Genomic DNA, 26,805 nt, shown 5'->3' with positions numbered 1-26,805 from the left:
CGCCGGGAGAGGAAGGCGGCACGGACGAGCCTCCCTCACCTCCCCAGATGAAGGCTCCACTGCTGCACCCTGGCGCCCCGAACCAAAATGTCCTGCTCCAGCAACATGATGCTCCGTCTTTCGCCATCACAAGAAGTTTCTTCCTCTCCTGATAGATACAACGAAGGGCGGTTGCTGCAGGGTCTCAAAATGGCGTCTGGGCCCTCGAAAGGCGGGTCTAGGCCGCTGGAGTAACTTTGTCCGAAATTGCAACTCGGGCACTTGCCCACCTGGGCGCAAGCCCCCACCATCGACAAACATCCCCTCGACTTTGAAGATTCTACCAAAGTCCCAAGAGCCCTCGGCCCCTTCAGGCTTCCGGTGAGGAACAGTTGCATTGATCTCAAATGAAATAACCACGGCACAGCAACAAGATGGCGGTGCTCTCGTGTCTGCATCAGCTTCCGTCTGAACCACCCAGGAACATTATGGGCTAACGAACTCGAGTAAGTTCCGGCTGAACATCAACATGACCCGGTAAGAAAGACTTTACCCCCTCCCTCTCTTGATTGACGGTCCACACCACCAGCCCCTCTGCTAGCACAGTTTTTTGAACTGCCGAAAGGGACCCTGGTCCAACCGCCAATCGTCGGGGACATTTTTTTTCCTCTGATGCTACTTCCGGATTAAGCCGGCCTCGCCCAAAATGGCGCCGGTATCAATAGAAACTAACGGATGCCTCGTGGTATTCCTTAGCTAATGAAACTTGATGTACTAAGATATATATACGAACCATTGTGCACTCGATGAGAAAGGGAGGAGGGTTCACTTGGCGAACATTTAAGAAGGGTTCCGTAAAATGTTGATTTCAATGAACAATTTATTTTTGATGTTTATTGTAACTGATACATAACGTCGCTTATGATGCATACCCACGGTTTACATCTAGGAAATGTGATTACGATGAGCTTGACTGTGTTTCCATTTATGAACTGAAATGCCCCTGATTCCTTCGTCACGCAATGAAATGTTTTTGGTTACTTGCAAATAATTAATTAGACCTTTTTTACATGTTCTTGTGCTACAAAATAACCCCCCACTGTATGTGCTTCCATCGACGACATGTCAGGCCAAAATATGAATTGCGCTCTCACATTTTACGTACTGAATAAATCTACAAATAAAGGTCTTAAAAAGCTACGGATAGGCATCGCATACTTTTGTAAATGCGGGTATCGGTGGGAGGGTTTTTCTGTGCGCAACTGTTCTGCTCTTTTTTTTAAGGTTATCCGAGAAATGGTTGTTCGGCCCTGGGTTGATGGTCGAATCAAAGGTATGATACGCTGCCTCCAAGATATGCGACTAAGCTCAGGAACTGACGTATGAAGAAGGACCTCGACTTCTGAGAATGGGTAAAGTAAAACGGTGTGATTGATAAAATGTTATAAAGATATGGTGGTCGAAGGTACTAAGGTACAGGGTTGAACGAAGAACTGATATGCCTTAGAACATCACAGCTTTGGGAATGATTTAGGGATCCCGATGGCCGGATACATCTACAAAACCGGGTACCTCACGCTAGGCACCTCTGATTCCTCTTTTTAGCGTTTTCACTACACACGATCCTTAATGCCATCCTCAAACCTCCCCATGAACCACCTATCACATTGCCTGCCCCCATGACTTTAGGAAACCAAAACCCTAAGGGATTATATCCCGAAGAGATAAGTACGAGTATGTGGTAAGTAAAGGACTTTCGTGCCCATACATTTGATGTGTTCGAATGTTGTCCCCCTACCTCCCCTTTTTCCCCCTTTTTCCCTCTGCAGGTTACATTAGAATCCCGATTAGAGTATCATAAGGGATCTGGAACCACGTCACGCCCGATGCATGAAGACGGACTAGCGCTGCAAAACGGCACAACAAGGACGCTCTACCCAATGCACGACCTTTTTACCTGATCTAATGCTCTTCTGTCCCAAAACTGCATGCTTTCTACATCCTAACACAGACCCGAAACGTCTAAACGTTAGGTAACGCACTGAATAGCCCAAACAATACACGGTCATTCCCCATGTCACACGTGTACTGTTTGGCCTATTGTCTGTCTCTCTCTCTCTCTCTCTGTCTCTCTCTCTCTCTCTCTCTCTCTCTCTCTCTCTCTTACTCTCTCTCTCTCTCTCTCTCTCTCTCTCTCTCTCACTCACTCTTCCACCCCTCCACACTTTCCCTCTTCCTAGCAACTGGCACCTAATTGGCGAACCTGGTGCACCTCCTGATTGGCCCCAAATACCACAAGTATTTGCACAAATTTGTCCTAAATAAAATTGTATCGGTACCACGTTACTACCTCTCCTTTTCTACTAAAATATGGATGAAATTTAAATTGACCGATAGGAAAGGGACAGGTAAGACGACTAAGGTTCCCTAAATTTGACCCACTCTCAGGGAACTATTTGTCAGTGGCTTCTATGATAAAATGTGTCTGTGGTAATGCGACCATCCCCATTGAAAATTGTCTCCGTACCCCAAGCTGTAAGAAATGATCGAGACACCCCCATCTACCCAAAATGCCCCCAGTTTGGTATCAGCTGCCCTGAACGAGAACTTGAAAAACGCCCCTTGCTCCGATTCGCTGTGTTCCTAATCGTTTTTCATAAGATCCCACCTTCCCCGAGGATAAGTTTAATAATTATCGCAAACCACCCCCCGAGTTTTTGTAGTAACCAGGTTGCGAGGATTTATATAGAAAGTTAGAAAGATGTATGCAAAGTTAAAAATTAGATCGAAAATCGAAAGACCTTGTTGCTGTAAGCCTTGCTGAAAATAAGATGTTTTGATGTAATGAAGACTTGTTTAGCCTATGTTCATCCCTCAGAAGGATGCCTATCAGACTATGGTGAATAGCACGTTGCACTTTTTGTAAAATACAAGGCCCTGAAGACCAGCCTAGCCTTGCAAGACTCGTACTAGGGAAATGGGTCTCTGCCAGAAGAACTGACATCTACTATAATAGACATATGACAAATGAACGTAATAATCATCAAAGCGTCAAAGAATTAGCCAACAAAAGGAAGTTGTAAGGAATCCAGCAAATCCATCATCAATTGTTTATACGTTAGCCGCAAAAATCTCAAATGTAGCGAGTGCTTACCCCAGTTGCTTGGTGTTGGGAGAGAAAATAGATTTATGTAATTACCTTTTTTCTGCAAAATCTCTAAAGACTGTCTTTTCAACACTCATTTAAGGGTCACTGTCGGAGGGGAAAGAGACCGGATGTGGGAGCACGCGGCCTGACTGCGGATGGTGGAACATCAGCGACGGAGGCCGAGGCGAGACCACAGCAGTAAGGAGTCGCAGGACGGGGCACTGTTTCAAACAAAGCTAAGGAAAGGGCTGACCTGAAGCCCCTGCTCTATGATCAACGTGTGCCAAAAAGTCCCCGCTCTCTGAACATGGTTACGGACCCGCCTGTCGCAAACCCTCCGTCCCCCTGATCTGTTCCCGACTTGGCCTTGCTCCATCCCCTCCTCCTCCGACCTACCATAAGGACTGTTCACACCCGCACCTTTCCACCCGAACTCCCAAGTTCCTCCAAATCCTACTGAGCTACCCAGAGAAGAGTACTCCCTGCGTCAGAAGGGAGGGAGCTCCGACTAAGTAGACCACGAACTATGTTAAATCCCAGAACGGTGACCTAGAACTCCACCAAGGGTCGCCCCCGAAGAAAAGATAAACAAAGTCTGTGGTTCTGCCCGCTACCAAGCACCTTGAAGATGATGGAAGCAACAGGAAATGCCCACCACAGAGACTCAAGAAACGAACAGATCTCACAATTCTGGAACAATTGCATTTTCCATTGCAAATCTATGCTCTGCATTGCGGAAGAAGATGCACCTGCTCCAAAACCGTAACGCATTCCTCCTACGAGGTCTGACGAAAACCAAACAGAATGCACCCCTACCCGCAGACCCCCAACGACTCAATCCACATGAACATTTCTGTTGATAGGTAATCCAGGTGCTCAACAGTGCCGACAGAAGACGACAAAGGACAACGAGAACTCTGATATATATATTTTTTTACTGTATCTCATTTCTCTCCCAACCACCATTGGACTGACTATGCACCCGCCGTATACAAAAAGGACTTACTTATATGATAACTTACCAGTTCTTATTCTATGATCTGTACCCAACGCCCTCGCTACATAATTCTAGTCTGATATTGCATTACGATGACTTTTTCTGCAACCAACTTAACGATGAACCCGCCTACTAAATGATGAGATTTTTCAATATGATGTTTATAATGTGATGTTTATGTACAGTTCTTTCGCCTAAGTCCCCTCTCCCTTACTTATGATCGCTGCATATAGGTGTAGATAGGAAATAGGCCAGCAAGATGTCTTGGAAATGTTAAAGGGAGGACTGTGGAAAATAAATACAAACTTGGTGAACATTATCGGCGCCATCTTGCCCCTTTTCCAAGCCCATTCGTGCGCGTAAGCGGCAGCCATTTTTTTGAGCACCATGACCTCCCTGCCCCTCGCTGATAGCCAGCGCGTCTCTCTCTCTCTCTTAACCTCGCAAGCATTCCCCCGCACGCTGACAACCCCCGCTCTCTCATGCCTTGGGTCATAAACCCCTCTTCAGCGCAGCTTCACCACGGAATCCCATCCTGTTCCCAGCGCGACACCTCCCCTCATTCCTTTCATGGCCTCAAACCCTTTTGATGCAAACCCCCTTTTCCTGTGTCCCCGTTTGTCTTCCCTGTTCCCAGGCCGCCACCTGGCTCTGCGGATACTGTTTATTACCCCGTACAGTAGGAAGCTTCCCCTCCCCATCAAAAGACCCCCGAATAGATCAAAGCCCCCACCCAATGAGATCCGACCAACCCCATGCATTCCGTGAATCGGCGGAATGCCCTGCTGTGCGACAACCATCACCTGTTGTGACCGGGGTGGGGAATCCAACTGTAAATGTATGTGGGAACGGGTCTGAAGGGGAGATTCCGAGGATGTTCTTTCAAGTACTAAAGTATTGCGAGAATGTGTTATGTGCAATAAAGGTCATAAACCCTAGTATAAGAGGCCAGGCCTCAGAGATGTGGTTAGAGCACCTCGTGACGATACTTGCTGTCTGAATTGATGTGTTCTCCTCCGGAGAGAATAAAATCCTCGTTTCCTGCCTTCCAGTCTCCAGCGCCTGCTTCTTCATTGATTAATATTGGTGGGTCATAGAGGCGATACCGCCGGGCAACATAAAAGGGTCTTTGGTTACCGGTTGTCTTTGGAACCCTTTTTAACACAGTCAAGGAGGCCATTCTTGCAGCGTCCACCATGGCCCATGGTATCTATTCATGCACTGACCTTGTGGTGGTTTCCCCCAAAGAGAAAGTTTCCCATCATGAGTTGCCTGCGTTCAGTGGTTGTGGGCCAGATTTACAGCTCACAAACCTTTTCTTAAAAAAAGACTATGCTAATGTTTCGCTGTTGCGGAAATGAGTTGTCAGCTAACACCACAGGGTTAAACTGGAAGTCAAAGATACTAAATCCCAACTTTCAGATATTTTAGTGATGGGGGGGCCCGAATCCTAAAAAAATTTGCCGGGGGGAGGGGATTGGCCTAAAAAAGTTTGAAGACCTCTGGACTAGGCAGAAACCGTTCAAGGCTTTAGAAAGCCGGCAGAGCATCCGCAGGAGGGATCTGCGCATGCGCACCCAACACGGACGTGCCGCACAGATGCCGCGAGGGCCAGCGAGTTATCCACCACGGTAGAGTTGTGAGCAGCAGAGATTAGGGTTCGCTGGGGACATGAACTCTGGAAACGAGAAGGTGGCACAATCCCGCTAATTATTTGAAATATTGACGAGGGGAGGAAATAATGAGGTGGCAGCGGCCTGCATCATTACCGTAGGGTCAGAGAACCCTTAAGCTGTCAGTTGATGACGTTGCAGAAGCAGACATTAAAGGTCGCCTTTACCTTCCTCCGTGGTGCTGTGCGGGGGGAAGAAGTCACCAACCTGGCCGAAGGAAGCTTCGGTAGAGCCTGGAAAGGGGGTTTCCTTCCAGTGAAAGTGAGGCGCACAGACTGACCTTAGCCATGGATTGTCTACTCGCTTTTCTTTCACAGCACACGTGCACCAGGAGGAAGGTTGCGTGAGGCTGCATACTTCGCTAAAAGTGAAACGCAACACAAGGGGCGTGATCACAGTGTGGCGCACACAAACAAGGCCGTGGGTGAGCGGAGTCCACGTGCAGGCACGTCCACGGCCTGGGGCTCTACTCCGCTATACATACCTGCAAGTGCATAAAGCATGCCCTTCGGTGCACGCTCCAGCCTAAAGGATTCACAGTAAATGCACAGGGCACTGGCTGTGTTATGAACATCAGCACCCTGTAAGGGCTGAAAAGAGACCCCCATTAGCCCCGTCCTGCAGCTCGGACACTGTGCTCGGCGCCTGTTGATGGCATCATGGACTCACACCCAAGCCAGGTTCACAGCAGGGCGGTAAAATGCATCTACAACTGGTCTGGTTTGCTGTGGTCAATGCACCAGTGGGCACTAGTGTCAATGCACCTGCCGGTCAAGTGATAGCCACGCCCCTCTTCCAATCAGTACGTTATTTACTGTAGCGACAAGTAGTTCCCCTACTATATGCGATGGCTGTCACAGTAAGTGCCTTGGGAAGGGTGGGTGGTTGTTTGGATCTGACCCAGGGACCTATCCACCAACCAACTCCTTCAGTCCTTCTCCCACTGGATGGATGGAGCGAACCGGTTCATAGATGCAGGACGCGGGTGGGTAGAAACAAGGGAGTGACTTTAGTTATTATGAACATGGGAGACACACGGACAGTACCGTGTGCTCACCCAGTGTCCTCGGTGCTTTTTCACTTCCTTCCTTTCTGCAGCAAGCCCTAAAAAACATGACCAAAAGATACTATGGGCTCTGGATCTGTCATCAGGACAGGCAGAAGATGTAGGATTTGAACCGTGTGTCAGCCTTGCACATCATATGACCTGAAAAGCAATTGATACTATCTTGGCAGTATCAGCATACGTGCAGAACTCTTCAGGAGGCGGGTCCCATGCACTTTCCCATTTGCAGGGTATAATGCAGGTTGTCCCAGACACCGGACAGTCGTGCTTTCATGGTCAGAGCCACCAGAAGTAACGACGCAACACATGTACTCCAAGCAGTGCTTAATTTGAGCCAGCGGTTTCTGGTGTTGGCACTCAATTGTCAACACCGCACATATGACAGACTGCCACATGGTGGCGCTGTTTATCCAATTTAAAGATGAGCACAACAGCAGTTGTTTATTAATTCAATACACATATATATGACTAATATCTGCCACATAGTCCATTCTTTAAGCTTTTGGGACATGGAATAGTCTGAATGGTCATACTTGTAGGTGTTTGATGGTCAGACGTGGTGTTGGTACTATCCATGGCAGCGCTGGCAGGGCTTTTTTACAAATTCTGAAGAGGGGAAAGACCCTCCCTATTCCATGACGCAAATGAACTACATTTGGGCTTTGCCCCTGTGGATGCTCTTCGGATTTGAATTCATGGACCCAGCAGGAGCAGAATCTGTCACCGTTTTTTCCTTGGCTGAAATGTTCTCTTAGGAGCTTGGAGCTCTGCACGCGGTTGTGAGTGACATGAAAAGATCCAGGCTCTGTTGACCTGCCATGGGAGAAAGCATGCATAATGCAACAGCAAGTGGTGGGGCGGATCTCGATTTGTGTTAATTAAATAAGGTATGGCATATCGTTGAGTATAACACTATCCGTTTTTGACTGTGCATGTTTCGGAGTGTGTATCAATCAATCATTCAATCAATAATTTGTAGCACTACTTACCCGTGAGGGTCTCAAGGCGCTGGGGGTGAGTGGGGGCCTCGGGGGTTGCTACTGCTCGAACAGCCAGGGTTTTTAATGTATCTGAATGGCTCTGCTAAAATGCCATTCCAGTGAGGGTTTGAGTGTAGTTGATTGGACGTTTGCAGCTCAAACATATGTGATAAGCCCAACGAAAGGCCATGGAACACTGCTAGGGATCTGTGGCATCTCTAGAAAGGATTTGTAGGGGTGGGATGTACAAGGGGCTACAGATAAAAGTGGTGGGGTCACCTACACCAGGCAATCTTGAAGATTGTGCACATGTGAGTTTTATATAAATAGATATTCACATACAAAGTCATTAAAACATTTTAAGCAGACTATGAATTAAATTTTACTAAGTTCTCTGGAAGGGGTAGTGGTCGACACACTGTGGCCCAGAGTTACTAATCTATGATGCAAGGTAGCGTCACAACCAAAGCTGCTATACTGCTAGTGTCAAAGGGAGAGAGACACAAAGGTGCCATATCTTCCAAGATATGGCACATGTTTTCTATCCCCAGTGCTGGCACACTTTTGGCTGTCGTGACCCAATGCACGCATCTTTGCACCATAGTGCAAGAACATATGTATTCTCTAAGGCACAGGTTTTGGACTGGAAGGTGATCTTCCAGAACAAAAACTATCCTTTAAGGCTTTCCCCACTTTGAATGTGTGCTGTACAATGCAGCACACATGCAAAGCTGGAAAAATAAGGAGTAATTAAAACATTTCTCCTGCTTACGGATGCCTCGTGGAGGTGTAAGGTTTTGGCACAATGCCTTGTCTGCAATTGTTAGTAGACAGGGATTTGCTGCAAACCCTGTGGGTGTTGTATGCAATTGCCCATGCACTACCCTTGGAATACCCCCCTGATGCAATGAGGCACAAAGGAGTGCATAGCACAACTTTTCCTCCATTGGGGAACTTTGCAACTCAATTCCTGGTTTCCCTTGGATGGAGAACCTTGCCACAGCTCTTTGTGCCGCGTTGTGTAACTTTTGTGTTGCAAACCAGGTGGAAAGTGTTGGAAAATCTGGGCCAATTTGTTCGGAAATCTCTCGGTTAGACTCATCTCAGAGAGATCTCCAGTAAAGCTGATGCCATGCCATTCAGCTTGTTCCCTCTGCAAGCCCTTTTGCCGCAAAGGTCATGGAGAGAGATGTTCCTCACAAAGCCCAGCAGAGAGGTTATGCATTCACAGGGCCGGCTTTAGGGCAGTGCGACTGGTGCCGCCGCACTGGGCGCTGACCTGTGGAGGGGACGCCAAACTCAGGGGCGGCAGTGTGTTTAGCAAGAACTTATGATTGGGGACATGAGGGGCACTTATGCCCGGTGGTAGTGAGGGAATCCGAGGAGGTGGTCCTGGGGTGTGGGGGCGCCTAGTCCACGTCTTAATAGAAGAAATGAAATACTTGTAAATGTGGTGAAGGGTCCCAGATTATACAACAGAGAATACAGAATAATAGTCCTTCAGCACTAAAATCAAAATTCAGAATGGGTATTTGAATGAAAAATAGAGCATGGGAGGCTGAAGCACAAAAGCAAGCACTGAAGATCGGATTCATCTTAGAACGGAGAAGAAATAAATGGGAATCCGCCCGGGCAGGTGCTGATGACAGATACCTTGTCTGAAGAAAAGGTCAGGTGTAATTGTGGGTTTCTCTGCCACTGTTGTGAAGCACTCCGGCCCCTCCCCCCACCAGGAAGGGACATCACATATCTTGAAAGGATGGGTATGAGGGGGCAAGGATGTATAAAGTTCATCAATTGACAAGATGGACAATGGGGGGACTACAGACCGCAGAGGAACATTTTTTCACTATTTTTGCATTTATAAACTGCATTAAAAATCTAAGAACAGTAATGACAGAGAAAAGACATCTTAGAAAAACCGAAAGATAAGGATAAAGAATGCCATGTAAGGAGGAATGAAGGTGGCCAAGATGGCGGCGCCTCGGATGCTTCCCAAGCAAGCTCTGTGCTTGGCCTGGCCAAAATCCTGAACCCTGGTGGCATCTGCCTGTCAGTGGGCCTCACCCTGCTCCCCCCAGGGCTTGCCATCCACCCCTGAGGAGTGTCCCCGAAGCGGGAGATTTAGGGCGTGGACGAACGTGGCCAAGGTGGGCTCGCCTGATGCGGACACCAGGACGCGGCAGCGAGAGGCGACGAGTGAATGGCCGAGGCCGGTCCGTGGCACCATGCCAATTTTCTGGACAGGGGCCCTACCAGAGGTGGGGAAATGGGCGGAGGACTGGGGCAGCGGAACTGGAGGAGAGACCTTGCAGTGAGGGCCGCCTGGCCCTGGAGTGATGCGACATCCCGCCAGATCCCAGGATGATCGAGCCCATGGGGGTGGGACAGCGGAGACAACACCTGGACCCATCCGGGCGGCTACTGGGCCCGCCTGGATCTGCGCGACCGCGGCGGTTCCCAGATTTAAATTCATTCAATTTAATTATGTCTGTAGGACATATTTGACACCACACAAAATCCAGGGGACGAGCGTCCCCTGTTCGAGATGCGGACATCTGGATGCTGATTTTATTCATATGATTTAGCATTGCCCCCAACTGTCTGCATTCTTTCTGGGATGTAGTGCTTGTCACCCTGAACTCCAAGCTTGGGCGCTCCCTTTCCTGTTCATCAGAGAACTGTATTTTGGGACTCTTTCCAAGACCAGCGACACACAAGGTGGGCACAAGGTTTATAGATCTTGCCCTAGTGTTTGTAAAGAGGTGCAGAGTCATGTCCTGGAAGTCCGTGTTTGGACCGGATATTGAACTTGGAGGTCTGATGTGACCCAGTGGGCAAGGGTGGAAGAGCAGGCCTTGGTTAGGGAGGAGGCTCGAGGGGGTGAGACGACACCCCATAGCAAACTTATGGACCGAAGTATTGGTGGCCTGGGAGCACCCAGAACATGACCTGGGAGGGGACCCAGGGATTAGCAACAGTTCACCTGACACACCGCGGGGCTGCAAGGAGGAGACAGGTGGGTGCTGAATCGGGAGGGACCCTGGTTCCCTGTCCCGGTGTTGCAGAGGGGGGGAGTGCTGACACCTCCGCCTTTTGTCCAGGTCCGGAAGTGAGACCATGGCTTGTGATGTCGTCAGTTGTAACACTTTGGAGGAGTTGCCTGGAGGCGGGTCCCCAATTTGCACCCCCCCAGCCCAGCTCCCCACTTGGTGATTGTTTTTTATTATTTGCCTATATTATTCATTGGCAGCACGGGCCCAGTTGGACCCTCCACTTTTGCATCTATGCTTTGTTTTATTGCACTGTTGTTTCCCTCTACCCGCTGTCACATAATGGACTATCTGTGTGGTTGCAATACTGCCCCTAGCCCTGTACTGTTTAGTGACCCCCCCCCCTCCCCCCACCCCTTCGTAAAAGCAATGGATTTCCTCCTGTACACAGCTGTTGTGTATTTCCACTGTTGCACCTGATGAGACCGAGGTTGTTCGTATTATTACAGGTGTTTTTCTGACTCTTACTGATATTTGGATGGTCTGTTGATCTATGAAACAATGCTGTAATTCACGACCGTTTAAAACATATACAAAAGCCAATAAACAGAAGTAAAAAAAAACAAAAAGAAAGAACGAAGACCAACAGGAATAATCAAACACAGAAATGGAATCTAGCGCAGAGGAAGAACATAAGATCAAAAGGAAGGAAGAAAAAACGAACACAAAAGATTGGAGGCAGACAGAAACAACGAGACAGTAAGCAAGGAAGGCTATCATAAAAGAAGGAGAAAGGGAGGGACGGAAGGAATGACGAATGGAGGAGGGATAAAACAAAAGACTATGAATGAGAGGTAAGGTTGAAGGGAAGCCTGGAGGGACAGAAGAAAGGTAGTCAGGGAAAGAAAAGAAAAACAAAACCATGAAGAAACACAAAAACTATGAAAGGCAAACGGATACGTAGAAAGGTGGAAATTATGCACAGAAGGAACAAAAGTGGTATGCAAAGAGGTAAGCAAATGAAGGAAGAAATGAGTAAGTAAAACAGAAATGTGAAAAAGGAAGACAGTCTTGAGAGATGGTGGAAGGATGAAAGACACACGAAGGAAGAAACAAAGGCTGGTAAGAGAAAAGGGTTGAATAGAGGATTGCAATTGTGAAGGAAGGCAGACAAAACATTGAAGAATGGCAGGCTTGATGGACAGAATGCTTACTCAGTATGGACTGAGGACTGGTAGAAATTATGAAATAGAAGAGACGAGAAATAAAGACAGGAAGCAGAGAAGGCAAACAACTGAAAAACAAGCAACAATAGGTAGGGTCTAAGGAAGAAGAAAGAACGGGAATGAAGGGATACAAAATCGAATTAACGTGTAATGGAATGATATAAGGTGAGGATAGAAGGGCGGGTGTAATAAATAAAGCACGCTTAGGAAGAACATGAAAGTAGATCTGAACAGCAGCATGAAAGAAAAGTATCAAAGGAAAGAAGAATTGAGATTAAACGTATAGATACAACTGCAAGTTAAGTGTCTTTCTGTGAGGGGGATGTGATACGCACCCATTCTAAACACATGACCTGGTGGAATCTGAAAGACAGACCGTGAATAATGAGTGAAATAGACCAACCCTTTCTGTGATGTCACTCAATTACCAGAAGGCAATGGCCAATAGTGGATGTTTTACCAAGCTTACAGCGCTGGGCTGCCACTCTGGCCGGCAGGCTGTAAAACAATACTTCTTGATGGTTCCAACATTGGAATTGCCATCACATGATTGTCTCGGTGTCCCAGCACGCTGTAACGCTCACAGGCTCTCTATGAGCAGGAAGGCAGATGACACCCCCATCACCTTTTTGGCCTATGCACATAATGATGCAACTCGACGGCAACGAGTGGGCTTCGGCTTGCAGTTCCTCGAGGGACACAAATCTACTAAGATCCTCATGAGACACATGTATAGGGGATGGATCTGAATATGAAATCCAAGGGCCCGTGTCGATTAGCTTTGAAACCCACAGCTTGGTCCAAAACCATAGTGCTATAGCTTAGAAAACACAAGCAGAGGCATCAATGGTAACCAAACAAAGTTAATGTAAGCAGGAAAGTAGTCTGACACCGAGAGTTTGTGGCACTACATTTACCAGTATTTATCGAAGACTATAAGCCAATGATTTCTTGTAGACCTCATATGGATTCTAGGACTGCTAAGTGGAAATGTTTTATAAAGTATTATTCCCTCATTTTAAGGTGACAAAGCGGGTTGGTGATTAAGAACTGAATACAGTAACTGTTACTAAAGTGGATAACAACTAACCACCCCAAGTGTGGTCCTTCTATTTGAACTTAGGGACAAGCTCCCCCTCTTGACACAAGCAAGGACATGTTTAATGATCCTGTCTGACTTGGTCTTTTATTGGCACCATGGCCCTGAAGCTCTTCTGCATGAGATATATCTCAGTGAAGCTTGTGGAATCCATAAAGAAGCACAAAACCCTGAAGTCAGAGCCGGAAAGATGCTCCATCCAAGCGCTGCCACATGAGTCTTTGCATCCCAATGAGCAGAACATGTTTTGCATTTTGACTACATTACAAATGTGATCACAGTTGACTCACCTGTTCTTTCCGTTTGTTCCGCACAGCGCTCACAAGGTTGTGGGGTTTCTCACTGCCGATAGTTTCCGTGAAGTCACCCAGCCCTACTTCATGATGCTTAGAACCTTCTTTCTTTACTTGGACTTGGAAAATGTCAGACATATCTCCGTCAGTCTTGTCACCTTTGGAAAACTGATCATGATCGATTGAATTTGAGTTCTCTGCCATCTCCGTTTTTTCTCCCTCAAGAATGTCGTCATGGATTCCAAACTGCGTAGGGTCAGGCATGTCGCCTAAAATTGAAGACACTTTAATGTTCTTGGCTCCTTCGACCAAGCCACCCCCGAACACCGTGCTCCAGAGAACCTGGAAGATCCCCCATACTATGGTGAAGAAGAACTGGAACAAGCCTACAAAGAGCATCCAGACAAACGAGAGCAACACCTTCACCAGTTCCTTCATGGTCATTTTCTTAACCTTCCGGAATTGCTTCTTGGCATTCTTCAAAGTCAGGGTGGAGATAAAGTCTGCTGTTGTTTTCTTTAGGGCACTACACGCAACAACAAATGCAGATGCAGATTCCAAAGAATCTTCCTCATCTTCTTCTCCCACTTCTATCACATGGTGAGTTTCGTCTTCTTCCTCTTCCTCAGCCCTCTCTAATGAGTCAGATTCAGAGATTTGCGAGGCCAGTTGCATTTCAAAGATGGTGTCCTCACAGAAGTTGACAAAAAGCTCCATCTTTTCCTGCTCCCCACCTTCATTGACCACATCGAATATGAACTGACGCTTGGATTCTTTTACTTGCGGCTTCTCCCACTGAGTCCGACTGGATTCGCTAATCTCAAAGTACACACGCTCAATCCTTTTGGCACCACCCATGATCTCAATGCGACCTAAATATGGCTCAAAATAATTCAGCACACTTTCAGCTGGACCCAGTAATGACTGGAGGCGTGAATCATTGGGCATGTGCTCCGACAGGTTGGTGAGCAAAACCGCCACATTGAAGCCAATGTCTTTGGCAGGCTCATGGAATCTGTCCACAAACTCTACGTAGTTGAACATATCATTTTCATCAGCCTCTGCACAGGAGAGCAAAAACTCGATCTCTGACTGTGCATACTGCTTCTGTCCTTCCATGGCTTTCTGGAACTCTTTCTTCGAGATGATCCCCTTGCTGTCTGGATCGTATTCCCGGAAGGTGTCAGAGCTTGTCAAGTCCTTTAGTTTAAGGAACATGTCGAAGAACTTGAGTATCATTTCCACGTTGGTGGAGGATTCCACCAAGGTGTCTACCATCTGCTTCCCAATGGTCCCATTAACAACATTACCTGCAGGAGAACAACGAAGACATTAAATACTTAGTATTTTTATCACGCAAAGACAGTCAACTAAAATACAATTTCACAGTCTCTGTATGAAGTCCAAAGAGTATTCAGTTTGATTATATATCTGGAGATGGACGACATAGTAAAAATTGTCAACAATAATATACTTAGAATAGCTGAAAGGTGTGGAATGATTCTATGAAAACAGTCTACAATAAAAAACATACTGTCAGTCTTGGAGCCACCAGAAAGTATGAAAGGCGAGCAGTGAGCAGGATTACAAATGGCGCTTATGAAAATGATAACTAGTTTCTGAGCTCTTTCTTCTGAACTAATTTTTCTATGAGAAATCAGCCATTAGCGGATCAGTAGATATAGAGGTAAGTGCATTTAGTGCACTGCTGGAGTTCAGTGCAAGAAAGCAGGAATCTATTTGCATTTTATCCAATATTCAGAAGAAGAATTGCTTTTGAAAGAGATTCATATTAAACTGCTTAAAATATACTTTGCAACCAATTGCCAGCTGCATAATGGCGTGTTTACTCTCAAAGTATCCATTTCTTGTCTGTACACACATGCACAATCAGAGGATCCCTTTCATAAGAAGAAGCAAGAGACCAAGGCCTAGATTTATGAATAAGTCACGTAACGCTGCAAGACACCTTGCTGTGCTGCGTTGCGTGGCAGGGAGAGGGTAGGAATGCGCCACATCTACCATGATAGAGCACATTTCTGCTCTCCCAACGCTGGCACACCCGGGGCAGCCTAGCGCCAACGCAGGCACACTTGCACTACGGTACAAGGGTGCCTGTGCTACTGGCAGGATTATTTTTGTGCACAAAGGGACACCTTCCTTCACAAAAACAATTGTTAGAGGCAAGAGGACAAAGCGGAGAAGTAAACACATTTCCCTCGCTGCACCTCACCTTGGAAGGTGTAGCATTTTGACACATTCCCAGAAATACTTGTGTAAGTAAACCTGGGAATGTGCCGATATCTGTAGTGGGACCACCTCATGCTCCACCCCTGGAATGCCTTTCAGGGAGGTCGGAGTGGTGACCACGCTGATAAACTGGCTGTCACCCTCCAAATCAGAACCACCAGGTTTGGAGTTTAAGAGCGACACAACTGTTGCTCCCAACCTCTTCCTTTGAGGTAGGTGCACAATTAAAACTTATGGGCTAATTCACAGCCTCTGAATTTTACTAAATCTAGAGGTAAATGTCCTAGTTTAATGTTCATTAACTGCAAACTCTAAATCAGATCCTTGGTCAGGCTCCAATATCAGGGCCACCATGTGGCAATCAAAGCCACATAGGAAGTTAAACGTATGTTTAGAAAAAGAACGTCTCACCTTCCAGAAGTGACAGCAGCATCACCACCATGTCCTGCAGAAGGTCCAGCAGCTCTTTTAGGAGTTCAATCTGACTGGAATCCTGAAAAAGACATAAGAGGTTACAGACCTGGGAGTGATCATCAGACATTGTCAGAGCAGTAGAGCGGTGCATCAAAAACAACTTTTATTGGAGCATCTAATAAGGTAATGAACATTGAACTGATGATATTTGGCACAAATAGCATTGTGTGTGAAGCCTTTCCCTAGAGACCAGAGAGAGGACCATAGCTCAGGATGAAGGGCGTGATCTACTAAGGTCAAGTCCCAAAGAGGCCCGTTTATGAAACTGCTTTGCGACTTGACCTGAGGTTTGCGCTGCAAGTGATGTACAAATCAGTCACAGAGCATGTGGATTGTAGCAAATAGATGTAAATGCACGGGTGGAGTCCTCCAAGGGACGACAGACCTCCATCATGGTAATCGCTTCGAGAAAATCATGTTGCTTTTTATGCAGCCCTGTTTCATGTAGGGACAGGGGCTTGTTCAAAAGAAAAGCATAGTTTAATGACACCGCGGCGGGGGGCTGCAGTAGCCCCCTCCATTACTGTCCATCCCCGTCGATGCCCGCAGCTGCCATTGTCAAATTGGAAAGTGACCAAAACAGATGCTCCCACTTTCTGAATCCATACCCACGGCTCTCACAGGGCTATACAAGGCAGTCCTTGGCGACCACAATTGTGGTTGCAAACCAATGATATACTTCATGGAAGCGGGGGCACCCTTTCACACACCCTTATCTTCGTGCTTCTGTATGAGTTGCAAAGTGCACTTTGTGAGTCGGAAGTACTGTATTGGGACGTGTAGTAGTATATCAGGGCCTGCGGTTATTCAAATTGCAGGCGTTGGCACCTGAAAAGGCCTTGGTACATCTTGTCATGAGAGATGGGCTGAGGATTCATGACTTATTTCCTTGTTTTATTAGAGTTGGCTTGTGATAAGAAGCATCTTTCTCTTTTTCACCCTCGTCCTCACACATATCTACCTGAGATAAACCCACCCATGGGGGGCACATTAGGCCTTTTTTTTGGAAGGGCGGAGGTGAAGCAGGGCTGTAAGGTGAGGGGAGAAAGCCTCTCAGAAGAGGGTCACCTGCAGTTTTCGTTTGATGGCTGCTAGATTTGGGAAACATCCTTTTGGACGCAACTTTTACCACGCAGTGCCTTTACAACGCAGGTTTTTCAACACAAGTCATTACAACAAATTGCGCTGGAGGGCGCTGTAGGATAGGTAATAGTTTAATTTACTATCCAACACCTTCCCTACTATCCACGGGGACTGGAGTTGGAATAGTAAATTAAACTATTCACTATCCAGCACCCCCCAACGCAAGTCGTTGTAACGACTTGCGTTGAAAAACCTGCGTTGTAAAGGCATGCGTGGTAAAAGCATGCGTTGTAACAATGTACATCCGCTAGATTTAGCTGATGGTTTAGGTCTGGTCTTAGTGAGTTCTAGAGTTGGGCACAGGTACCACAGACTCCTGGACTCTGACGACTGAATCTGTTTTATGCAATCCGGCTTGCTTCGCTGGTCCTCCAGCTGTGGATTGGTGTATATTGTGGAGTGACCTTCTGTCAGGAATCTGGACTTTGGTCCCAGAGAGCTTCAAAACAGTGCAAGGTGATTTGAAGTTTATTCCCTGTTCCTTCCCTGTTCCACTGAAAGCCAGTGAGGTCCTTTACAAGCGGTTCATATAAACAGATTAGTTTAAGCATAGCCTGGACCTTTCGCTTGGCTTTCCAGGCAGTCTGAGCATTACTTTAAGTGCTCCAGTAATCAAGGTGAGACAGCACAAAGCCCCGGTATGCTCTGTGCTGTCGGAAGTGGCTGGGGGATCCTTTTCAGCATCATGAGATGGTCGTTGAGGGTTAATCACTGGTATATTGTTTAGCTCTCCCACATCCCGCACCGGTTTTTTCTAAAATCAACCACAAGCCGCTTAGTCTACAGATGGGCCACATTTAGTTAAGAGAAGGAGGCGTCTGAGGGTGAAGTGAACGAGCACTGCTCCCTGCACTATCCAACTAGGCCACAGCCAGCTGCAAGTAGGCAATGTCGACGGATCAGGTTCATCGTAATTGAGAGCAGTAAATCCGGTGAATCTCTGTCCTTCGCCTGTCCTAGTGGCTATCTGCAGTCCACGAACACTCTGTCCATGAACCCCACTTGCACACCCCGCTTACAAGGACTATCCACGAAGACCTTTGCCCTTTCAGGATTGTCCTGCTTAAAGTCGCTTTTAAAAGTTTTTGCTTCTCCCTCAAAAACCTGACTGTTTTTGACCCTGCGAACTTTGCACGCTCCTGAATTAGACTCCCAGCTCCTGACTTGAAAACACATTTTGGGAGACAACTGGTGGCAGTAACAGGATTGTGATTCGGGGAAATATGTCATTTATATTGCACAATTCAGGGAATGGCCCCTCCATGTTTATGCGCCATAAGTTTAACAAATGAATCAAATACATCACACTAATCTTAATCCTCTCCAAATACTCGAAATAACAGATTTTTACATATTTATTAACCTGAATACTGCTTATGCTTTGAAATGTGTTTTAGAATGATATACCATTCGGTTCTTGAGTCTCTCCACCGCCTCTCTGCCTTTATCAAGATTGATGCAATGAGCATACAATCACACATTGCAAAGTTGAGTCTGATCTTGATGTGCCAGAATCCTGAATGAAAGTTTCATAAATATAAATCTTAACAAAAGGAAATAACAGTTCTTCCGCGGGTTTGAAAAACGTGTTCTGTTGATGTTCCTGGAAGCCAGGATTTTTTTGGGGCATATTTGAATTTGAAGCCGTTTGTTTACCGATTGCTACACTTCACAAAGAACCCAGCGCATCCCTTAAAAACTGCATATAATCACCATGAAATGCATCTTTACTAATTTTTTGTTTATTACTGACTCTTACGTGTGTCGTCGACAGCACAGCTGTCAAAATCTAAGATCGGTTTAGATCAACAACCATACATTTATTGAGATGTTTCCATGACCATTAAAATTGTGACTCTTTGGGACAGCCGGAGAATGCCTGGTGCCAGAACAGAGTGGTAGTCCTTGAGCTGAAGATAAAGCCTTCAGGCTGTCTTCAGATGAAGACTTAATGCCTTGCCTAGCCACCTACGCAACCCTAATGCTCAGGAATACATGCGAGAGCAGCAGCCGGCCTCATCGAAGGCCCACAAGAGAAGATACAATGTGAGCGTGAATGATGACACGGGTGGGTTTGGTGACTCGGTACTGCTTCAGGAGACATGTCTTGTCTTCTCTTCTGTTGTCTGCTTGGAGGGCGACGTTGTCTGGAGGACCACTGCCATTTGCATGGAGATTAATGATGCAAACTCAGGCTCCGACCCCAACACAAGGGACCTGCTGGCTCTCAAGGGACTTGAGCAGAAAAGCACAGGTAGGCTCTGAAGCCATTCTGCATTTTGATGCTTCAACAGCAGCACTCCTTAACGGCATCAGGGACAGTGAGTCGACAGTGCCTCAGTCAAAGGCTGTCTCTGCATCACTGTCTGGAAAGTAAAAGCTCATCTAAGCCAGACTCAGAAATCAGAGATCATTATGTACGCCTCTCATGTGGAAGAGATTATCATGGTCAGAGCTACTAAGACTTTCTGCTCAAATACCGTAAAGGTATTTCGAGGCAATCTAAGTTTGTCAACGAGAATAGTAGCTGACGAGGTATCTCTTGCTGTAAGGTAATGTCACTACATGTAATCCTAGTTTGCTAACAGAGGAATCTTCACTCCATTTGTGGGTAGAGAACATTTAGACCACCGAAGATCATATTGTTACAAGATTGATCTTGGAAATAGTTTTATGTTCAGCATTAAGAGGGCTTCATGAGCTAGTGAACTCCGTTTCAACATCCAGCATCTTACCTCTCTCCTTAAGGAGAGTTCCCTATTCGCATGCCATGGGCATTGAAAATCTCCTACCCCCCTAGTTTGCCATTTGGATTTTCCATCGCAGGATTCTATACCCTCAATTGAGTCATCCGTTCCAGTGAAGCGTTTGTCAAGTCGCTTGGTGACTACCATCAAATGAGCTAGTGGTGGGCTGACAGCAGCCCTTGAGCAGTACAATGGCATGTTGTTGTGCTCACCTTGGTTTGGTGGTACAAGTTGAATCCCGTAGATAACCAGTATAGGACGTGTGCGATGGGTGAGAGTCTTTGGTGGCATCCTGGAGATGTGTACGTTGAAGGATACACGTTCCACAGGCCCAGCATCCTCAAGTCACAGTGTCCACAACGTTGAGGGTGCTGTCCTCTTGCACACTTTCATTGGAGAGGAGTATGACCCAGGTCGTACATGTGCATTTGTGCACTGATATTTGAGTGCACTACTGCTGAGCTGCTATTTGTGCTGACCATTCTGCCTTCACTGGAGGGGGTCTGGATTGACCAATGAGTGGGTTCCAGAGTAGAAATCCTCCTTGTTCCTGGATATCCTGGTGGGAAGGGAGAGGGTCTTCTATTCGAGGACAGGGGTCGACAGAAGCCTATATTTCGGCACACACCTATATGTTAAAGATGATGAGCTCCAGCTGTCATGGCTGCACCCAGATCTATAGCATGAGATGGGTCCTTTGATTCACTTCCACCATCCAGTCAGTACTGCATGACGTGGGTGCCCCTATCCTCCTCTGCTTCCTCCAGTCCCCTGCATCAGTCACCTCTTGACACTACATAGGGGATGTCAATGCTTGGTACCAGAATCAGACAAACAACGATTATTTTGTGAATCATTAGATTTGAAAGACGTTTCAATTATGAAACTCTGACTGGATTAAACATTAGAAGGGCTGTGGAAGGAGGGTCGATTTTGGAGTGTCTCAAGCACTCCCATGCGTCCAGTCACACCACTTTCCTCGGTGGTCCCTCTGTTAGATGCCTGTGCCCGTTATTTCCCCACATCTTTCTAGAATCCCCCATTCGCAAATCTCACACCTAATTCCTTTCCTCATCAGCACCCTATTGGTGCTCTCTCCACCATGTACTTCACTCCACTGTCCCCTAGACGCACAATACTCCCACTCAACTGTAAGCACCGCTTTTTTATTTTACTTTTGCAGTTTGCACTGCCTTATTTCGACATCCATGTACCTTCCTCACACCCTTTCGCATAAAATCACAATTGCAATTGGCACACACGAACACTGCTATGTGCGATCTGCAGAGAGGCCAAGGATTGGACGAACAAGTATTCTTAACCCCTTTATGACTCACTGCCACGCCCTGTGAAAAACTCGCCTTGTCTGAACTTCAAATCTTTCGAGTGTGGCTCGTTTTAAACACCCAACTTCAAACTGGCCTCACACAAACACCTGGAGACGGCTAGGTTGACATTAAGAGCTATAGAAGATGAATGTAGAGATCGTAAAACTACAAAAACACATCGTTCAATAAAGCAGATTCTCCTGGGGACTGCAGTATTAAGTCTAAAGTGTGAAATATAACCAGGAACTATAGCGCGGACATGGAGTCCCTTTTTACAGTCATTGTTCAAACAATGAGTGTTTTTTTCCTGTAAAGGTAACAATATTATTATAGGGCCCGACAGATACCGGTCCAGTGTCTGTGTTTAAATACGACAGGGTCTGAGACCCGGAGGGACCCGGCCCACTTAAAGCACTGTTGAATGCGTGAGTCAAGCTGCCCTGGGGATGCTGAGCTGGGGGCCGGCACGTCCGCAGTCATGCACCCTGGAGTAGGCAATGCTCCAGGCGGCGGGTCGCCCCATCATGAGAACACAGAGCACGCCCGCCTGGGGGCCGCGGTGAACAGCGCCGACGCTGTACGGGGCGCTCACAGGCTGCTCCTTCACATGACCCCGGCACCAAGGCGCGCATTAAACCATCATTTACGAAGCAGCCGCGGACTCTGAGCCCAATTAGCGGCGGAGTCCCGCGTTTCCAGAGGATGCTGAGCCGTACCAGCCTCACAGTGATAAGGGCCATACTGGGAGCGTGGTCGCTGCATACCAAGAAGATGGGAGAGGCAGGAGAGGAAGGAGAAAGGAGAGAAGGGGGGGAAATAGACGGAAGAGCAGGCACGAAGGATGGAAGGGAGAAAACAAAGAGAAGGGAAGACATTCCAGAAGCCTGCCTCTGTATTGGCTCTGTTTCTGGAAAGCTCTATTGCGGCCCTCAGGGCAGAGGCCCTAACATGCACCAACTCACAGCATAAAACGACATCAAAACTGTTGATAAAATCTGCAAAGGTACTCTCATCGGACCAGGGCAGGTGGGCTGCGAACCTCTGCACCCCGGCGCGCTCCCGGGGACCTGAGCTCGCCTCTTACCAACTACTCAAAATACACATATGAGAACGTGTTGCCCCAACTCCTCTAAGGTGCTACTGCTATGGCCACAAGGAGGGTGGATTTAATATGCGGTGCAGAGAGAGGAGTCCTTAATACATGTGATCTCCAGATGCGAAGCGCTAAAACCCTTGAGGCGCTGTAGGCTACGGCCAATATTTCGAATCCTAAATGCGAGGACTCGCATGGCAGCCATTTTAAATTGCTTAAAAGGTTAATCAAGTCAGCTATCTGGGCGATTTTTAAAGTTCATGAAAGAAGCAACCCATAAGGATCATGACCGTTTGCACCGGCGGGTCAGTTTTGATGGACCAATAAGGAGGTATAATGAAGACATGCCCAAGGCAGGTGGTGGTGGTGAGATAGGCTTGGTCCTTAAAGTTCAGTGGAACACAATGCACTTTTTGAATGCAGCACTTTGATCCTTGGGGACGTTTGATGGATACCCTCTTCGCTTGCTGCACTTTATCTGCATGGAGCACTTTGATCCTTGGGGACGTATGATGGATACCCTCTTCACTTGCTGCACTTTATCTGCATGGAGCACTTTGATCCTTGGGGACGTATGATGGATACCCTCTCCGCATGCTATACTTTATCTGCATGCAGCACTTTGATCCTTGGGGATGTATGATGGATACCCTCTTCGCTTGCTGCACTTTATCAGCATGGAGCACTTTGATCCTTGGGGACGTTTGATGGATACCCTCTTCGCATGCTATACTTTATCAGCATGGAGCACTTTGATCCTTGGGGACATTTGATGGATACCCTCTTCGCTTGCTATACTTTATCTGCATGGAGCACTTTGATCCTTGGGGACGTTTGATGGATACCCTCTTCGCTTGCTGCACTTTATCTGCATGGAGCACTTTGATCCCTGGGGACGTATGATGGATACCCTCTTCGCATGCTATACTTTATCAGCATGGAGCACTTTGATCCTTGGGGACGTTTGATGGATACCCTCTTCGCTTGCTATACTTTATCTGCATGGAGCACTTTGATCCTTGGGGACGTTTGATGGATACCCTCTTCGCTTGCTGCACTTTATCAGCATGGAGCACTTTGATCCTTGGGGATGTATGATGGATACCCTTTTCGCTTGCTATACTTTATCAGCATGGAGCACTTTGATCCTTGGGGATGTATGATGGATACCCTCTTCGCTTGCTATACTTTATCAGCATGGAGCACTTTGATCCTTGGGGATGTATGATGGATACCCTCTTCGCTTGCTATACTTTATCAGCATGGAGCACTTTGATCCTTGGGGATGTATGATGGATACCCTCTTCGCTTGCTATACTTTATCAGCATGGAGCACTTTGATCCTTGGAGACGTATGATGGATACCCTCTTCGCTTGCTATACTTTATCAGCATGGAGCACTTTGATCCTTGGGGACGTATGATGGATACCCTCTTCACATGCTATACTTTATCAGCATGGAGCACTTTGATCCTTGGGGACGTATGATGGATACCCTCTTCACATGCTATACTTTATCAGCATGGAGCACTTTGATCCTTGGGGACGTATGATGGATACCCTGTTCACATGCTATACTTTATCTGCATGGAGCACTTTGATCCTTGGGGACGTATGATGGATACTCTCTTCGCATGCTATACTTTATCTGCATGGAGCACTTTGATCCTTGGGGACGTATGATGGATACCCTCTTCATATGCTATACTTTATCAGCATGGAGCACTTTGATCCTTGGGGACGTATGATGGATACCCTCTTCATATGCTATACTTTATCTGCATGGAGCACTTTGATCCTTGGGGACGTATGATGGATACCCTCTTCATATGCTATACTTTATCTGCATGGAGCACTTTGATCCTTGGGGACGTTTGATGATTACCCTCTTCATATGCTATACTTTATCAGCATGGAGCACTTTGATCCTTGGGGACGTATGATGGATACCCTCTTCATATGCTATACTTTATCTGCATGGAGCACTTTGATCCTTGGGGACGTATGATGGATACCCTCTTCATATGCTATACTTTATCTGCATGGAGCACTTTGATCCTTGGGGACGTTTGATGATTACCCTCTTCATATGCTATACTTTATCAGCATGGAGCACTTTGATCCTTGGGGACGTATGATGGATACCCTCTTCATATGCTATACTTTATCTGCATGGAGCACTTTGATCCTTGGGGACGTATGATGGATACCCTCTTCATATGCTATACTTTATCTGCATGGAGCACTTTGATCCTTGGGGACGTTTGATGATTACACTCTTCATATGCTATACTTTATCAGCATGGAGCACTTTGATCCTTGGGGACGTTTGATGATTACCCTCTTCATATGCTATACTTTATCAGCATGGAGCACTTTGATCCTTGGGGACGTATGATGGATACCCTCTTCGCTTGCTATACTTTATCTGCATGGAGCACTTTGATCCTTGGGGACGTATGATGGATACCCTCTTCATATGCTATACTTTATCAGCATGGAGCACTTTGATCCTTGGGGACGTGTGATGGATACCCTATTCTTATGCTATACTTTATCTGCATGGAGCACTTTGATCCTTGGGGACGTATGATGGATACCCTCTTCATATGCTATACTTTATCTGCATGGAGCACTTTGATCCTTGGGGACGTATGATGGATACCCTCTTCGCTTGCTATACTTAATCTGTATGGAGCACTTTGATCCTTGGGGACGTATGACGGATACTCTCTTCGCTTGCTATACTTTATCTGCATGGAGCACTTTGATCCTTGGGGACGTATGATGGATACCCTCTTCGCATGCTATACTTTATCTGCATGGAGCATTTTGATCCTTGGGGACGTGTGATGGATACCCTCTTCATATGCTATACTTTATCTGCATGCAGCACTTTGATCCTTGGGGACGTATGATGGATAACCTCTTCGCATGCTATACTTTATTTGCATGGAGCACTTTGATCCTTGGGGACGTATGATGGATACCCTCTTCATATGCTATACTTTATCTGCATGCAGCACTTTGATCCTTGGGGACGTATGATGGATACTCTCTTCGCATGCTATACTTTATCTGCATGCAGCACTTTGATCCTTGGAGACGTATGATGGATACTCTCTTCGCATGCTATACTTTATCTGCATGCAGCACTTTGATCCTTGGGGACGTATGATGGATACCCTCTTCGCTTGCTGCACTTTATCAGCATGGAGCACTTTGATCCTTGGGGACGTATGATGGATACCCTCTTCGCTTGCTATACTTTATCTGCATGGAGCACTTTGATCCTTGGGGACGTATGATGGATACCCTCTTCATATGCTATACTTTATCTGCATGGAGCACTTTGATCCTTGGGGACGTATGATGGATACTCTCTTCACATGCTATACTTTATCTGCATGGAGCACTGTGATCCTTGGGGACGTATGATGGATACCCTCTTCATATGCTAAGCTTTATCTGCATGGAGCACTGTGATCCTTGGGGATGTATGATGGATACCCTCTTCGCATGCTATACTTTATCTGCATGGAGCACTTTGATCCTTGGGGACGTATGATGGATACCCTCTCCTCTTCGCTTGCTGCACTTTATCAGCATGGAGCACTTTGATCCTTGGGGACGTATGATGTATACCCTCTTCGCATGCTATACTTTATCTGCATGGAGCACTTTGATCCTTGGTGACGTATGATGGATACCCTCTCCTCTTCGCTTGCTGCACTTTATCAGCATGGAGCACTTTGATCCTTGGGGACGTATGATGGATACTTTCTTCGCATGCTATACTTTATCTGCATGGAGCACTTTGATCCTTGGGGACGTATGATGGATTCTCTCTTCGCTTGCTGCACTTTATCTGCATGGAGCACTGTGATCCTTGGGGGCGTATGATGGATACCCTCTTCGCTTACTATACTTTATCTGCATGGAGCACTTTGATCCTTGGGGACGTATGATGGATACCCTCTTCGCTTGCTATAGTTTTTCTGCATGGAGCACTCTGATCCCTGGGGACTTATGATGGATACCCTCTTCGCTTCCTATACTTAATCTGTATGGAGCACTTTGATCCTTGGGGACGTATGATGGATACCCTCTTCGCTTGCTATACTTAATCTGCATGGAGCACTTTGATCCTTGGGGACATATGATGGATACCCTCTTCGCTTGCTATACTTTATCAGCATGGAGCACTTTGATCCTTGGGGATGTATGATGGATACCCTCTTCACTTGCTGCACTTTATCTGCATGGAGCACTTTGATCCTTGGGGACATATGATGGATACCCTCTCCGCATGCTAT

The 26,805-nt window shown here is 46.7% G+C and overlaps 1 protein-coding gene across 5 annotated transcripts in view; it reads right to left on the bottom strand.

The window, feature by feature from the left end:
* RYR3 (ryanodine receptor 3) overlaps positions 1-26,805 on the bottom strand; it is a 1,864,151-nt gene that overhangs the window by 241,987 nt on the left and 1,595,359 nt on the right. For all 5 annotated transcript variants that reach the window (XM_086937034.1, XM_086937032.1, XM_086937031.1 and 2 more), the window contains 2 exons: positions 16,116-16,197; positions 13,452-14,764 (listed from right to left, as the gene is read on the bottom strand). In XM_086937034.1, the coding sequence (XP_086793160.1) occupies positions 13,452-14,764; positions 16,116-16,197 (1,395 nt within the window). The remainder of the gene's footprint in view (positions 1-13,451; positions 14,765-16,115; positions 16,198-26,805) is intronic.

Source organism: Lissotriton vulgaris, chromosome 9 (genome assembly GCF_964263255.1).
Source record: "Lissotriton vulgaris chromosome 9, aLisVul1.2, whole genome shotgun sequence".
In the NCBI taxonomy this organism is placed as follows: Eukaryota; Metazoa; Chordata; class Amphibia; order Caudata; family Salamandridae; genus Lissotriton; species Lissotriton vulgaris.
Note: the sequence above shows the minus strand (reverse complement) of the source record. Positions and strands in the feature narration are given on the sequence as shown.